The sequence below is a fragment of the Symphalangus syndactylus genome, chromosome 11, assembly GCF_028878055.3.
Source record: "Symphalangus syndactylus isolate Jambi chromosome 11, NHGRI_mSymSyn1-v2.1_pri, whole genome shotgun sequence".
Taxonomy (NCBI): domain Eukaryota; kingdom Metazoa; phylum Chordata; class Mammalia; order Primates; family Hylobatidae; genus Symphalangus; species Symphalangus syndactylus.
In genome coordinates, this window is record NC_072433.2 from 109,857,347 (window position 1) to 109,873,669 (window position 16,323).

At 35.7% G+C, this 16,323-nt stretch overlaps 1 protein-coding gene across 2 annotated transcripts in view; it reads left to right on the forward strand.

The window, feature by feature from the left end:
* The window catches only part of SNX2 (sorting nexin 2), a 56,173-nt gene that overhangs the window by 32,609 nt on the left and 7,241 nt on the right, over positions 1-16,323 (forward strand). For both annotated transcript variants that reach the window (XR_008661058.2, XM_055298966.2), the window contains exons 7-11: positions 1,625-1,703; positions 9,070-9,145; positions 10,040-10,153; positions 10,407-10,500; positions 11,924-12,129. Coding sequence is in view for 1 of the 2 variants with exons in the window: in XM_055298966.2 (XP_055154941.1) it covers positions 1,625-1,703; positions 9,070-9,145; positions 10,040-10,153; positions 10,407-10,500; positions 11,924-12,129 (569 nt within the window). In the remaining variant the exon portion in view is untranslated. The remainder of the gene's footprint in view (positions 1-1,624; positions 1,704-9,069; positions 9,146-10,039; positions 10,154-10,406; positions 10,501-11,923; positions 12,130-16,323) is intronic.

Genomic DNA, 16,323 nt, shown 5'->3' on the forward strand with positions numbered 1-16,323 from the left:
GGTGGCGGGCGCCTGTAGTCCCAGCTACTCGGAGAGGCTGAGGCAGGAGAATGGCATGAACCCAAGAGGTGGAGCTTGCAGTGAGCCGAGATTGCGCCACTGCACTCCAGCCTGGGCGACAGAGCAAGACTTCGTCTAAAAAAAAAAAAAAAAAAAGTTTTCCTTTTCAGCCATTGTATTCCATTGGAATTTTAAACAAAACATTAATAGGTGATTAATAAGTTAATTAATGTGCCAAACTGAAGATGTACCAAACTGAAGAATTGTATGGTTTTACATAATCCATTTTTAAAAGGCTTTATTGGAATATAATTTACATACCATATAATTCATCCATTTAAAGTGTCTAGGTCGGGTGTGGTAGCACATGCCTGTAATCCTAGCACTTTGGGAGGCTGAGGCAGTTGGATTGCTTGAGCTCAGAGGTTTGAGACCAGCCTGGGCAACACAGCAAAATCTTGTCTCTACAAAAAATTAGCTGGGTGTGGTGGTGCGTGCTGGTGGTCCCAGCTCCTCAGGATTGCTTGAGCCTGGGATATAGGGGCTGCAGTGAACCGTGATCATGCCACTGCACTCCAGTCTAGGTGACAGAGTGAGACCGTGTTTCGAAAAAGAAAAAAAAAAAAGGTATCCAATTCACTGGCTTTTAATATGTTAAGAGTTGTGCATACATTACCACAGTCAATTTTAGAATATCTTTATTACCCCAAAATAGAATCTGGGATCCCTTAGCCATCATCCCCTAATGTCCTCATTCTCCCCAGCCCTAGGCAGTCACTAATTTACTTTCTTTCTCTAAGTATTTGCCTATTCTGGACATTTCAGGTAAAGAGGATCATGCAGTAGATGGTTTTTTGTGTGTGTGACAAATTCCTTCCACTTAGCATCATATTTTCAAGGTTCTTTCATGTTGTGGCATATATCAATACCTTGTTTCCACAGAATACATTTTTGAAAGGAAAAAGAACAGGAGAATAAAAGAGAAAAATCTGCAGTATGAAATTAAATTGCCCATACAGAAATAATTAACATGACTTATTTTTTAAATCTGAAGTTATAAATGACTCTGTGAAAGAGCTTTTTCTTTCAACCATTGTAAAACCAGCTATGATAAGTAAATAAGAACATGCTCTTAGAATCTGCAGGAGGGGAAACATAACAAATTCATGGATTACATTTACTTTTATTTTTGTCATCCCAAAGTAAAGAATTTTAATTATTGCTCATGAGAAATGAAAATGTTAATTGAGCTTAAATTTATTGATTTGAAATTCCATTGTATATATTGGGTTAGAAACACATTTTAATTTACCAGGAGTATAAAATACAACCGATAAGGGATCTTCTTGATGTAAGCTTTTCTGTAAACAAAAGCAGTATGGGTCAGAAAACTATAAACATTTTATCTGTTCTCTCATGTTCTAAGTATTTACCAAGTAAAGATGTTAACGTATCATGAGATTTAATTCCTCAAAACATTTTTGCTTTTTAGATAAGATACCAGTTACAAGTTTAGGGCTGTTAAGTTCAAATTTTGAGTGTATTTTAAATTATGAAGAAATGATTATAAAAGACTTTCACAGCAATATAAAGTCATCATGAATCTCATTCAACTTCTTCAAAGGGATGACCAAGGTCAAAGTGGGTAAAGAAGACTCATCATCTACTGAGTTTGTAGAAAAACGGAGAGCAGCTCTTGAAAGGTAATTCTAGACAGCTATATTTTATTACTCTCATGTTTGTACTTTAATATAAATGTAATTCCATTATATGGCACAACTGTGTTTTAATGACTAAATTTTTTCCAAAGTACCACTTGATGGCTCTTAAGATTGCTTTAAACTTTTTTAAGAAAATTACTTCTTTCAACAAAATACTGTATAATGGTTCTGTATAATTTTTATTAATCCTCATCAATAGTCTAACAAAATAACACCTGTTTTTCTATTATATGCTACAAGCAGGAGCATATAATAGAAAACATATAAAGACATGAGTTAGCTGGGGATAGAACTGTATCATAGGTAGTCGCCAAGAGTTACTAAGAAACTGCTAAACTTGGAAAACATGGAAGTTGTGAATGGGGGGAAAAAATAAAAATTTTTGGATGAAAATAATCCCAGTTTGGTCTTATTTAGGTTTCTAGGAAGTTATACCACATTCATATACTGTGTTGGATAGTATAGCTAATTATAGTTCATCTAAATTAATTTTTCTGATGAGTTTTTACTTAGAACATTATTAAATACAGTGAGAAGTACAGTTTGTGCCCCCCCTTATTTTTGTATCATTGGTTTTTACATGAATGTACAAAAGTATTAGTCTTTGCTTGAGTTGACTGTATACAGTTGGCCCTCCATATCTGTGGGTGCCTTATTTGTGGATTCAACTAACCATGGATGGAAAATATTTGAAAAAAATTATTACATCTATGCTAAACCTGTACAGACATTTTTGGTCATTGTTGTCTAAACAATACAGCTTAACAACTGTTTTCATAGTATTTCCATTATATTAGGTATTATAAGTCTAGAGATGACTTAAAGTATATGAGAGGCTGTCCATAGGTTATTATGCAAACACTATGCCATTTTCTGTCAGGGATTTGAACATTTGCAGATTTTTGTATCCATAGGATGTCCTGGAACCAGTCCCCCACTGATACTGAGGGACAGCTATACTTAAAGACTAATATATATGCTCTGTTTTCCTTTAGAGTACTTGACTCTACACATTTCCTATAGCTTTGAAGACTTGTCTTCATTGAAGCAGACTAAAAGGGGGACGGATGGGAGGATGGGAAGAACCCCACTTCCATAATCTTAGAATTATTCCTTCCTTGCTGTGCTGACAAAGTGAGAAAACACATACAAATTATCTTAAAGCCCAGCATTTAAGACACAAGTTGGTAATTACCTAGGCTTGAAACTTTCTATTTCATTGGTTTTTTTGTTTGCTTGCTCTTTATTTTTCTCTGGCTTAAAATCAGCGGTTAGGGTAAATAGGACAGGTCTTGGGGGTAGTATCTATTTCTCTAGGTCGCAAATTGTTTTTTAAAACTATTTCAAGGCAACTTGTTTCTAGTTTTCAGTAGTAAGTTGTTTAAATTTTAAGAAAAATGGCACAGTGAAGTTAGATTTGAACAATTTACATTAAGAAAAGCTAAGGAGGCCGGGCGCGGTGGCTCACGCTTGTAATCCCAGCACTTTGGGAGGCCGAGGCGGGCGGATCACGAGGTCAGGAGATCGAGACCACAGTGAAACCACGTCTCTACTAAAAAATACAAAAAATTAGCCGGGCGCGGTGGCGGGCGCCTGTAGTCCCAGCTACTCGGAGGCTGAGGCAGGAGAATGGCGTGAACCCGGGAGGCGGAGCTTGCAGTGAGCCGAGATTGCGCCACTGCACTCCAGCCCGGGCGACAGAGCGAGACTCTGTCTCAAAAAAAAAAAAAAAAAGAAAAGCTAAGGAATATGTAGTTTAAAATCTTAGAGAAGGCTTAAAAATGGGATTATGTCTGTGAGAATCAGCAGTTACCCAGAAAAAGGATTTAAATTGCATCAAGAGAAGTTTAGGTTAGGCATTTGAATCGATTCTATTGTAGGAGAGGTCATAGACTGAATATTTTTAAGAATAAAGGTAGATAATGGTCTGCCTTGATTTCACTTAGTCTTTCCTGAAAATGTAACCATGACCCTTTGAGAGACCTTTCAAGTCTTATTTTTCTATGAGTAAATTTGAAGTATTTCAGATGGCATGCTTGATAAGGAACTTAATGAAGATTTATTGTACCAAGGACATATAATTTGATTCTACCTTTACCTTTCTTCCAACTTGACTGCACTGGATAGTACTTACCATACCTTCATGTACTATGAAATGTTGAGGAGAGTTTTAAGGGATATTGAAACTTGACCCTGTTTGTATAAAGACACTTTCTTTACTGATAAATGCTACTTGTTATATGCTACCCTAGTGGAATTTGCAATAGTGAAAAAAAGAAAGAAGCAGTATAGTATGAGGGAAAAGTTCATTTTCAATTAGAAAAAAATCACTGAAGAAAATATAGGCATAAAAGTATAGAAGCAAAGGAACTGGAATGGTTTCTTTTAATCTAATTTTAATTCTTCTGTCCAAGCTAATTTTCCTGTACACATTTTTTTTTTTAGTCTGTACAGGATTTTAAAACTGTATTTTTCTTGCCCTTTCATATAGCCAGCTTTTCTAAAGTGATTTTTCTGTGGTATTTCTTAAACTTTAAACATCAAACAGGTACATCTGTGGGATACCCAACCCAGTTGGATCTGGTGGGTTAGGGAAGCATTTTTCTCTGTATTATTTTATTTAATAGTATATTTACGTATTTGTTCAAACTTAGATAATCCAGATGACTACCTTGAATGAAAGGATAAATATCTGATATTAAAGGTTAGGAAGAGAAAAGGAGTGGTTAAATACCCAAGTATTCCCCTGTGCCACACTCAGTAAAGTAAGCAGAGACTGCTTCTATTAAGAGTAGCCCTAACATCACTTGCTTGGTTTTCTTGAGAGTGCTTCAAATCTTTAGATCATATTGAGTGTATTTTATAGGTAAGGATACACATCTGTAAATATAAAATGAGAAATTTAGAGCATAATAATAAGTGTATAAGATTTATAATTCCTTTTCAGTTGAAACCTGTACTAATACTACACACTTTCTGTGTAACCTTACGTAAATTACTTACATGCATTCGTCTTTAAAGTGTAGGTGTGAGGCTGGGCGTGGTGGCTCACACCTGTAATCCCAGCACTTTGGGAGGCTAAGGTGGGTGGACCACGAGGTCAAGAGATCAAGAGCATCCTGGCCAACATGGTGAAACCCTGTCTCTACTAAAAATACAAAAAACTGGCTGGGTGTGGTGGCCTGTGCCTGTAGTCCCAGCTACTTGGGAGGCTGAGGCAGGAGGCTTGAACCCGGGAGGCAGAGGTTGCAGTGAGCCAAGATCGTGCCACTGCGTTCCAGCCTGTCGACAGAGTGAGACTCCGTCTCTAAATAAATAAAAACTAAATAATAAATAAATAAATAAATAAATAAATAAATAAAATGTAGTGTGTCAGGATTGTGTTCATTTCAAGCGTCTAAAAATCCAACTGGCCTAAACAGTTAATGTAGATTAATCCACTCTTTCAAATCAAAGAGTTTGGAGTAAGCAGCTGTTCAGGATTATCTAATTCATCAGAAAATTCTGTTGCTTCTTTCTGATGTCTGATAATACAACCTTTTCTCACCAGTCTACTGACTTTGAGTCCAAAGGTGTTAATTAACTGCAGTAGCCTCCTAATTGGTGTCCCTGATTCCATTCTTGGCACTGCTACTTTAATATAGAACTTTACAGTAGTCATTCTAAAATATGAATCAGATCATTTCAACCCCTCCCCACCCTGGCCCCATGCCCCCATTTTACTCAATAAAAGCCAGAGTCCTTTTAATGGACTGCAAGACTCTATATGACCTGCATGCCTCACTGTGTTACCCATTTGATCTCATATCCTCTGTGATCACTCACTCTGCTTTAGGCCAGACTAACCTTTTGCTGCTTCTCAGACACCCTAGGCATTTTCCTACCTTAGAGTCTTTTCAACTGCCTGCTCCCTCTGCCTAGAATGCTTTGTTCCTAGGTATCTGCATAGCTAACTCATTCCTTATTCAAGTTCATATGTTCAAATAACACCTTTCAAGTGAAGCCTATTCCAGTCATTGGCTTTCTTCTGACCTGCTCTATTTATATTGCCACCAACCACATCTTAAATACTTGGTCCCATTTACCCCATTGTTCTGTCTTTTTTTCCCATAGCTTTTGCCACCTTGTCACATGCTTTATCATTTGTATGTTTATTATGTTTATAGTTTATTGTCTATCTTGTACTAAAATGTCAGCTTCACCAGGGAATGAATCTTAGTCTCTTTTGCTCACTGATGTGTTCCATGTACTCGAAGCAGTACTTAATAGGTAGTAAGAGCTCAGTAAGTATTTGCTGAATGAACAAGTGAATGTCATCCAAGACCCAGGCTCTTTTTTATTCTCCCATTATGTGTGCCTGTGTTTTAGTTTGAAGCAAGATAAATATTTGTAACTCTGTTACTCTCAAGCATTTTATATAACCTACTTTATTTTGTTTTGTTTCTGGTAAGTAAATAAGAATTTGAAAGCCTTGAGTGATTTTTCATCAGTAACTTGAAGTAAATTTGAAGAACAATTACTGAGCACCTCTTATTGGATGTGATATTGATCAATTCCATTGTCTTTTATTTCTGTCTTTTTTCAGTGTTTCTATTTCTCCCCATACCTCTTTTCCTGTGTTCTTCCTACACTCATTTACCCTTTTTGTCGTGTGTCTTTCCTTTGTATTACAACCATCTCTGGTCTTAATTCCGAATTGGCATATGTTTATAAATATTTATTGTTTTAAAATCCATTTTATGTTTCTGTTCTTAATTTCAGCATTATGTAAGCTTATATATATACAAGCATATAAGCTTATATATGAGAAACACATATAAACTAAAAAAAAATGTATTTTTTAATATATGTATTTAGTATATGTATTTAGTTTTATTTTATGTTGCCCTTGAGAAGGACAGTTTTATTCCCTTTTTCTGGAATATCATTTTTCAAAATTGATTCTTCAGAATGCTAATATGTGGTAGAATGAAAAAGATCTGGGCCGGGCGCGGTGGCTCACGCTTGTAATCCCAGCACTTTGGGAGGCCGAGGCGGGCGGATCACGAGGTCAGGAGATCGAGACCACGGTGAAACCCCGTCTCTACTAAAAATACAAAAAATTAGCCGGGCGTGGTGGCGGGCGCCTGTAGTCCCAGCTACTCGGAGAGGCTGAGGCAGGAGAATGGCGTGAACCCGGGAGGCGGAGCTTGCAGTGAGCCGAGATCGCGCCACTGCACTCCAGCCTGGGTGACAGTGCGAGACTCCGTCTCAAAAAAAAAAAAAAAAAAAAAGATCTGTAGTCAATTGAGTTTTGTCAACATAGGGTTTAACAAAGTTAAACCAGGGTTGTTTTCTGTAGGAGTTCTCACAACACTTAATAAAATGCTGTCTGCTATCAATTTTAAAAGACAGTAATATGTACATATTTCAAACTTTCTTGATATGGAATCAGTCTTTTTCATGGAATATTACGTGAGACTAGTATTCTACAGAACTCACTTTGGAAAGCTGTTTTAGAATATAAATGATACAAGGTATTTCCACTTAGGTTTGAAATATTAGAATATTTCCTTTTTTTTTTTTTTTTCCTGAGACGGAGTCTCGCTTTGTCACCCAGTCTAGAGTGCAATGGCACAATCTCGGCTCACTGCAACCTCCGTCTCCCGGGTTCAAGCAATTCTCCTGCCTCAGCCTCCTGAGTAGCTGGGATACAGGTGCATGCCACCACCCCCAGCTAATTTTTGTATTTTTAGTAGAGACGGGGTTTCACCATGTTAGGCTGGTCTCAAACTCCTGACCTCGTGATCTGCCTGCCAAAGTGCAGGGATTACAGGCATAAGCCACCTCATCCTGCCAGAATATTTCTTAGAGGTTAAGTACTAGATGTTTTGTCTTTCTTGGGTTTTTGTTTTTTACAAGTATCTGAGTGCCTGCTGTTACCTAGCTGTTGTATGCCCTGAGATGAGCAACTTATGCAAACTGCCTTCAAGTAGTACTCAGTCTAAACAACTAAATAACTTATCTGATATATTGTGAGAGAACTTCAGTGTTAAAATTGTAAGTCAAATTCAAGTGGGGAAATACCAGCATTTCTTAAACCTGCAGGATTAGTGTTCTTGCTGCATCCCTTTTTTGGCTTCACAATATAGGCAGCAAAAATTTTTTTAAACCCAGCGTAGATTGTATTGAAGATATCTGTTAAATGCTCTGGTTCTAGTATAATGACTTCTTATGTGGACTACTGACTTAAAATGAAGTTTAGTATGCTGTATATTTTATTTAAATATATAAAAACAGAAGTTAACATTTTGATACTGATAAAATAGTCATTTTGATCAATGTATAGAATTTGACTTTAGAGAAGATTATCACTTTTGGAAACATTAATTTTAGGCATATTTTATAATCAAAGAGATAGAAATTACTACATTTATTCTAAAGAAATAAAATAAATGTGTTATTGTGAGGAAAAATATTATAACTGAAATATTACCGCATATAGTTATTAACTTGGGGAAAGATAGCAGTTGTTTTTAATGGGATTAGATGAGTAATCGAGAATCATCAAATAGTTGACCTTATTTCCTTTTATGAAGTCATGATTGGTAATTTATTATAGGTGACAGGCACGTGTAAGCTTTTCTAATAAAGGGAAATTGATTTCATAGTGGTATTTCTAACTTTTTCATTTTTGTGCATTTTATGTGGTATTCATTTATTTCATTTTATATGATATCATATTAGATAAGACATTTACCAAAAACAGCAAAACCTTAAAAATAGAAATACTGAATAAATACCTTTGAAGAGGTATGGGGAAAATATTGAAGAAAATTTAGTTCTTATTAAGTGAGGACTAAAGCTAATTGTGATCATTTAAATATGCTGACATGCAAAAAAATATTGATAGACTCTTCCCCATTCTGATGATAATAGCAATTTAAAACTTGGTTGAGTGGAGTATATATAGTAATATTAATATGTTTCTTAGAACTCTAAAATTATAGTTGAGAACATGACTCCACCCAAAGATAAAATTATGCAACAAACTCACATACCCCTTTACAATATTAATGCTTTGCAGTGAGAAGTTTGGTGAGTTATTTAACCTCTCCCCACTCCCACCCTTTGCCATTTCTCTTTTTACATAATTATGAAAACTGGATAGTATATCAGTTTTCAAAACATCAACAAAAACCTTTTTAATTATTAAATTGCTGTAAGATTCTAAGTAATTACAGTGAGAGTAGTCTAATAGGAGGTAGTGAGGACACCTTTTTTCCTAGTATTTCTATTTTTTTATCATTTTGTTGAAATATAATTCAAGATGCAACTGATAAAGGAGCAATTTTACTCTTAAATCTAGGTATCTTCAAAGAACAGTAAAACATCCAACTTTACTACAGGATCCTGATTTAAGGCAGTTCTTGGAAAGTTCAGAGGTATTATTTCTATATTAAAATTTTGTGTATGAATGTTCTTGTTATTTGTCATTGTAATTTATATGACTATATATAGTAAATAATTGGGTCAACTACCCTGCTAAATTAGTAGCAAAATATCTTTGCTTTGATACTTGTAGGGCGATTAGTCCCTTTCTTGAACACTTAAAACAGGATTTAAGAAAGTGATTTATAAGTAGTCTAACTCTGAATGCCCGAAGTTGTTCCGCAGGCATCATGTTGAAATAAGTTTATTCAGACTTCGTTTTAGAGAAAGAGAAAGTTGAATGTGTATTTGCTTATCTACATTTTGGTATCCTTATTAAGGTTTTGAAATGCAAATTTGTCACTTGAAAGAGCCTAATTTCTAAACATGATGCTCTTTTTATTTGAAATGTTTGGTATATTTTTGGCTCCTAAGAGCAATTTAAGTTCTAGTTTGCATTTTTTTCTTTAATTTACTTGTGTTGCAGAATTTTTTAAAAACTCAAAATCACACAATGCTAACTGAGCATAAGGAGATTTTTCTCAAGACTTTCTTCTTTCCTTATAAACAGTTTATTTCTGTTAGCAAACAGGTGGCCAGTGTTAGGGTACTTGGCAATTTCTTAATATATTTTGACAAACAGGGTGTTTGTTCCATCTAAATGTAAACGTGCAGAAGAAAAGCAAATGGAAAGTCTATTTTTTAAGTTTTCCTTTGAGAATGTACAAGTAGTATAGTTGAGAAATTAGATCTCACTATTGAAATGTATGAGAGTGAAGGAAATACACCCTCTTTTTTAAAATTTGTGTGTGGGGCGGAGGGGGGAGGAGGGGGGATCACTTTTGTGCCTAGTTAAACCTCCAGGCTTTTAACCGGTTTGTTTGCCCTTATTTGTCATTCAATTCCAGCTGCCTAGAGCAGTTAATACACAGGCTCTGAGTGGAGCAGGAATATTGAGGATGGTGAACAAGGCTGCCGACGCTGTCAACAAAATGACAATCAAGATGAATGAATCGGATGCAGTAAGAGCTGATTTTTCGACTTGAATAATGAGATGAATTAATGAGCCCAACAATTGCATTTTAAAGCTGTACAAGTGGAAAATAGGATATTAATTTGCTTATTGAGTTTAGTTCTCAGCCACATCAGTTGGCCACCATGGTTATACATGGTTAATTTGTTGCTTTAAAACAAGGAATGTAGCTTGCTATTGGTAACCTAATTTACAATGGTTTGTTCTTCCTAAATTAACTCCATTTTTCATTTTTTTCTTAGTGGTTTGAAGAAAAGCAGCAGCAATTTGAGAATCTGGATCAGCAACTTAGGAAACTTCATGCCAGTGTTGAAGCCTTGGTCTGTCATAGAAAAGGTTTGTTTGCCTTACTGCTTACGTGGTTAGCACCATAAAACTAATGAAAATATTTTATTTAAATTTTATGAAAATAAATATTCTGAAGTTACTGCAGAAGAGAGAAAACAATCGTTTAAGACAATGTTTTCTTGTTCAACTTTATTATTTAAATTTTTTTCTATTTTGATTTAATATCTAGTTTAGAAGTAGAAAAATAATGAGCTTAGAAAACTGTTAACTGGTACAGATGTGAGCTAAAAAAAGAACAAAGAAAACTATATTTGAGTTTTGGATTAAAACGGTCACTTGAGATTAACTTGTTAAATATAGTTACAGTTAAATGGATGAAGAGGTCTTATCAATTAATAACTGATTATAATAAAAAACTTGAGATTTGAAAATTGCTTTTTGAAAATTTTTTGGAAAGTATTTGTTTTGTGTGTCTATTTCCTATAAAACCCTTTGAAGTATTTTCATCATTTTTGAACTACAATATTGAAAAATCTGGAGGTTTTGCTAAAAATTCATAGAAAATTTGAGTTGTAATATTTTAATCCACAGTGAAATTACAGTTTTTTGGTTTATTTTTAAAGAATCTAACAATGTAAATATCAACTGTCCAAGATATTTAATAAGCAAATAATATGTAACATTACCAGCGATACATTTTATTAAAATAATTATAGAAACTTACTAATACATTTATTATTGAAAGTAGTTTATAACAGCTTTTGCCATTTGAATTATATATATCTCTTAGGGAAAGGGCTTTTTTGGAGAACTTTACATAATGTAGAGCAACGGAGCAGTTTCCAGGCAGTGTAATTATTAGTCACTGACAGTATTCAGCCTGTAAACATCTACTTTTCTTTATTTGAAATATCTGAAATGATCACATTCTAAATCTTTTTAGAAATTCTAATATTTTACTGAAATCGTTGTACAACAAAGGAAACAAACAAAATTTATGTTGTGTATATAATTTTACCTTTGCTCCTGTTAGCTAAATAATATTCTCATTAAAATTATAGATGTTATTTTCAATGACAAATGTTTAAAGGCCAGAAATGTGGTATAAATCAATTGTGAGTATTACCAGTTCTTCTCATATTAAAAATATATTTCATTTTTAGGAATGGACAGAGAAACTGAACACTGTGGGAGAAAAAACAGGAGGCAGATTTTTATATTAAATAATTTAAACATAGTTCATCCCTTTGGAATATAAGCAGTGATTTGTCCGTGTTTTCAGTAGATCTCCGAGCACTTGGCATTTATGCCTGAGGCATTTTAATGACTAATTGTTTCATATTAATTAATTTACAATATTATTTGAGCAACTTGTGAATAAGTAAAATTTAGAGAAAAGTGGAAAAATCAATACAATATTTTAAAATTTTATGAGTGAACACTAAAATTGCATGCTTTTTTTAAATTTCAGAACTTTCAGCCAACACAGCTGCCTTTGCTAAAAGTGCTGCCATGTTAGGTAATTCTGAGGATCATACAGCTTTATCTAGAGCTTTGTCTCAGCTTGCAGAGGTTGAGGAGAAGATAGACCAGTTACATCAAGAACAAGCTTTTGCTGACTTTTACATGTTTTCAGAACTACTTAGTGACTACATTCGTCTTATTGCTGCAGTGAAAGTAAGCCCTTTCTTGCATGCTTCTCACTTGTGTCGTGTACTTTAAAAAGTATTTTGTTGCCTATTAATTATGTATTTACATGTCTTAATTCCTCCTATACTAGCATGAATAAAATGGCTTCAAGATAAGTATACATAGTACTTTCTTCCCTATGACTTGCACAGTACAATAGATAGAATTAATGTTTTTAACAGGTCTAAGGAATGACAGATAAGATAGAAAACATTATACATTTACTTATGTATTTGCTTATACAAGTTTGGAACTAACTAATAGTGTTTGTTTGCTCATTCTAGTAGTAACTGAAACTACTCACTGTACTCTATTATCATTAGTAAAGCTGACTGTGTAATAAATAGGATAAAACCAGAAACGATTATTGCAGTGAATGTGTTTAATGGAGGCTTCATCATGAATTTGGATGTAATCAGATTTTGTATCCTCAAATGTGTAGTCACCATGTGTTTATAGATGAGATGGGACTAGATTAGATCATAAATTGTGTTATTGAATGGCAATACTTAAATATAATAGTTCAATTTCTGAATAGCTGAGAAAGTAATCCAGTTAGTAAAAATTAGTATTCTACAGATATCTGCAGTATTCAGACGGTTAAACTGAACTGAACGTTACTCATTGTATCCTGTTTCAGAAGATACTTTAAGATCTTTGAATTTTTGTTACGGATATTAGTTATCATGGGGTTTGGGGGGTACTGGGTATTTACCTTTTACCTTGAATTTAAACATCTAGAAAGTTAATGAGATCTTGTTTCTTTCTTATGCAAAATTTTTTCAGCTAAAGTCTGTGATCAAGATGAGTTAGTACTCATCTACAGTGAGCATATTTATTGATGGTTCTGTTCTCAAGCGACTGGTGACATTTATTACTAGAGCATTCTTAGCACTTCAGAATGGTGCTTCCTTTTATTTGGTAAAATTGCCAATTTTACTTGTATTTTACTGTTTTAAATGTTGTTCCTTATGCTGTTGGTGATTAATTTTTCAGTATTTAGAAATGTTAATATAGATAGCAGTTCTCAGAGTATATATACTTCATTATGTATAGGCAGCTTGTGATGTACGGAGATCCAGTTTACAGATTTGTCCCACCTACTCTCACTTCTTACCAAAGCGCCCAATATCATGAGAGCTGTTGTAAAAAAGTGTGGCACTTCCGGCCGGGCGCGGTGGCTCACGCTTGTAATCCCAGCACTTTGGGAGGCCGAGGCGGGCGGATCACGAGGTCAGGAGATCGAGACCACGGTGAAACCCCGTCTCTACTAAAAATACAAAAAATTAGCCGGGCGTGGTGGCGGGCGCCTGTAGTCCCAGCTACTCGGAGAGGCTGAGGCAGGAGAATGGCGTGAACCCGGGAGGCGGAGCTTGCAGTGAGCCGAGATCGCGCCACTGCACTCCAGCCTGGGTGACAGAGCGAGACTCCGTCTCAAAAAAAAAAAAAAAAAAAAGTGTGGCACTTCCAACAAACCTTTGGGTCAAAAAAGGGGAGTTGGGCAGTGTCTGTAAGAATACATATCTGGGCCGGGCGCTGTGGCTCACGCCTGTAATCCCAGCACTTTGGGAGGCCAAGGCGGGTGGATCACGAGGTCAGGAGATCAAGACCATCCTGGCCAACATGGTGAAACCCCGGCTCTACTAAAAATACAAAAATTAGCTGGACATGGTGGCGTATGCCTGTAATCCTAGCTACTCAGGAGGCTGAGGCAGGAGAATCACCTGAACCAGGGAGTCAGAGGTTGCAGTGAGTCGAGATCACGCCACTGCCCTCCAGCCTGGCGACAGAGAGACTCCATCTCAAAAAAAAAAAAAAAGAATACATATCTGCTAATAACAGCTAGCCTGGAAAAAGACCCCCAGGCAGTGATGGCCTGCCTGTGTAATGGATATTGATCCCTCAAAAACAGCTTTCCTCATACCGTGTTTTTGCTGTGTTACTATGTTTCCTGAAATTAGTTATGTTTTCCAAAATATTTTCTACAGAACACTGGCACCAAAAGATGGATTACAGTTAGCTAAGTTTGGGAAGTTATGTATATAGTATCCCTGTTTGCGAGATTCAGAATGCCTTTTAAAAGCTCAGGACTGGTTAGGAGTGAAAAAGAAAACAAATTTTAATCCAGAGGCTTCTAAATTCATTTGAACAAGAATTATTTTCCACCAAATATCTATTTACATATATGGAACACATTTGTGGAAATACTGAATTAATGATTCATTGACTAAAAGAGTTAAAGAGCTGTGGTCAAGTTGCCTTCAGGTAAATTAAGCTCTTTAAGATTAGTTTCTACTGAAACCTAGCTCAGATCAACTACACAAAAGGAATTAAGATATTATGGAAGGAGGTGACAGGTAATTTTTATGGTTTTTGTTTTTGTCCTATTCTTTGTTTTAAACTAATTCATTTGTATTTGAAAAAATAATGCACATACATGATAGTTCTAATAGCTCAGCAAGGTAAATTTGCCTGCGGAACTGAGACCTGTAGTCTCTGACGTCAGTCATAAACTGTTAGGTTCTTGTGTGTCTTTACAGAATTAGCTATGCATGTACATGAAGCTAATTCTCCCTCTGTCCGTTTCTTCCTTCCATCCCCTTCTCTCCCTCCCTTCCTTTCTCAAAAAGGAATATACTGTGTGTAGTGTTCTTTGTCTGCTTTTTACACCCACTCCACTTAATAGAGCAGTCTCCCTATCAACATAAGTAGATGTCTTTTTTTTTTTTGTCAGACGGAGACTCGCTCTGTCGCCCAGGCTGCAGTGCAGTGGCATGATTTCGGCTCACTGCAAGTTCCGCCACCAGGTTCACGCCATTCTCCTGCCTCAGCCTTCTGAGTAGCTGGGACTATAGGCACCCACCATCACGCCTGGCTAATTTGTTTGTATTTTTAATAGAGACGAGGTTTCACCGTGTTAGCCAGGATGGTCTCAATCTCCTGACCTCATGATCCACCAGCCTCAGCCTCCCAAAGTGCTGGGATTACAGGCGTGAGCCATTGCGCCCGGCTGGTAGATGTCTTTTTAATGGTTGTATAGCATTCCATCATATAACATTTAGATATACCTTGAATTATAGTCTAGTCTTTTAAAAAATCAAGTATTTTGATAACTCTTTGGACATAAAGATTCTATAAGTAGAATTGCTGACCAGAGGGTATATGCATTTTAAATTTCAATAAGTATTGCCAAATTACTGTTCAAAAAGATTTTACTTTGTACCCTAACCTAGCTAAACCTATGTGTTTCTTTTTAGTACCAACCGAGAATGAAGGTTTTTTGTTTTATAAGTTGTCGTTTACTTAGTGTGAATCAAGACATCTTTACAAATGATAAACCATTTACATTTCTTTTTCTTTCTTTTTTTTTTTTTTTTTTTGAGATGGAGTCTTGCTTTGTCGCCAGGCTAGAGGGCAGTAGCGCGATCTTGGCTCACTACAACCTCCGCCTCCTAGGTTCAAGCAATTCTGCCTCAGCCTCCCGAGTAGCTGGGACTATAGGCGTATGCGACCACAGCCAGCTAATTTTTCTATTTTTAGTAGAGACGAGGTTTCACCTTGCCAGGATGGTCTCTATCTCTTGACCTTGTGATTTACTCACCTCGGCTTCCCAAAGCACTGGGATTACAGGCATGAGCCACCGCACCCGACCCTACATTTCTTTTTCTGTGAATGAACTCTTCATGTCCTTTGCCCAGTTTTTGTTTGCTTATTATCTATTTCGAATAGGTGCTTAATATTAATTAACCTTTGGTTTTATCCATATCGAGCATACTTTTCTGATGATAGTTCTTCAAATTGGGAGTACTTTGGGGATTAATATAGAGCCATCGTTGGGATCAAAGAACATCAGGAATTGGAACACTAAAGAAAAAGCTAAATTTTACCCATTTCAAAATATTGCCTAAGCCTGGCATTGTGTCAGGAAACTCCTGTTTTCCTCTTTTGTATAGTACATAGTCTCTGCAATTTAGAACTATAAGTTTTGGCTGTATCCTTACAAGCATTGTCATGTATTGGGCTTCTTTGAACTACTAGAGTAGGGTCAGAGATTGAGGGCAATGGTTCTTAATGTTTTTAGCACTAGAACTCTTCATAAATAATTTTTGGGGATCCCAATTTATAAAACATACTAAAAAAATTTATTTAACTAAAAGATGGGTTCCCCAAGGGGTTTAAATA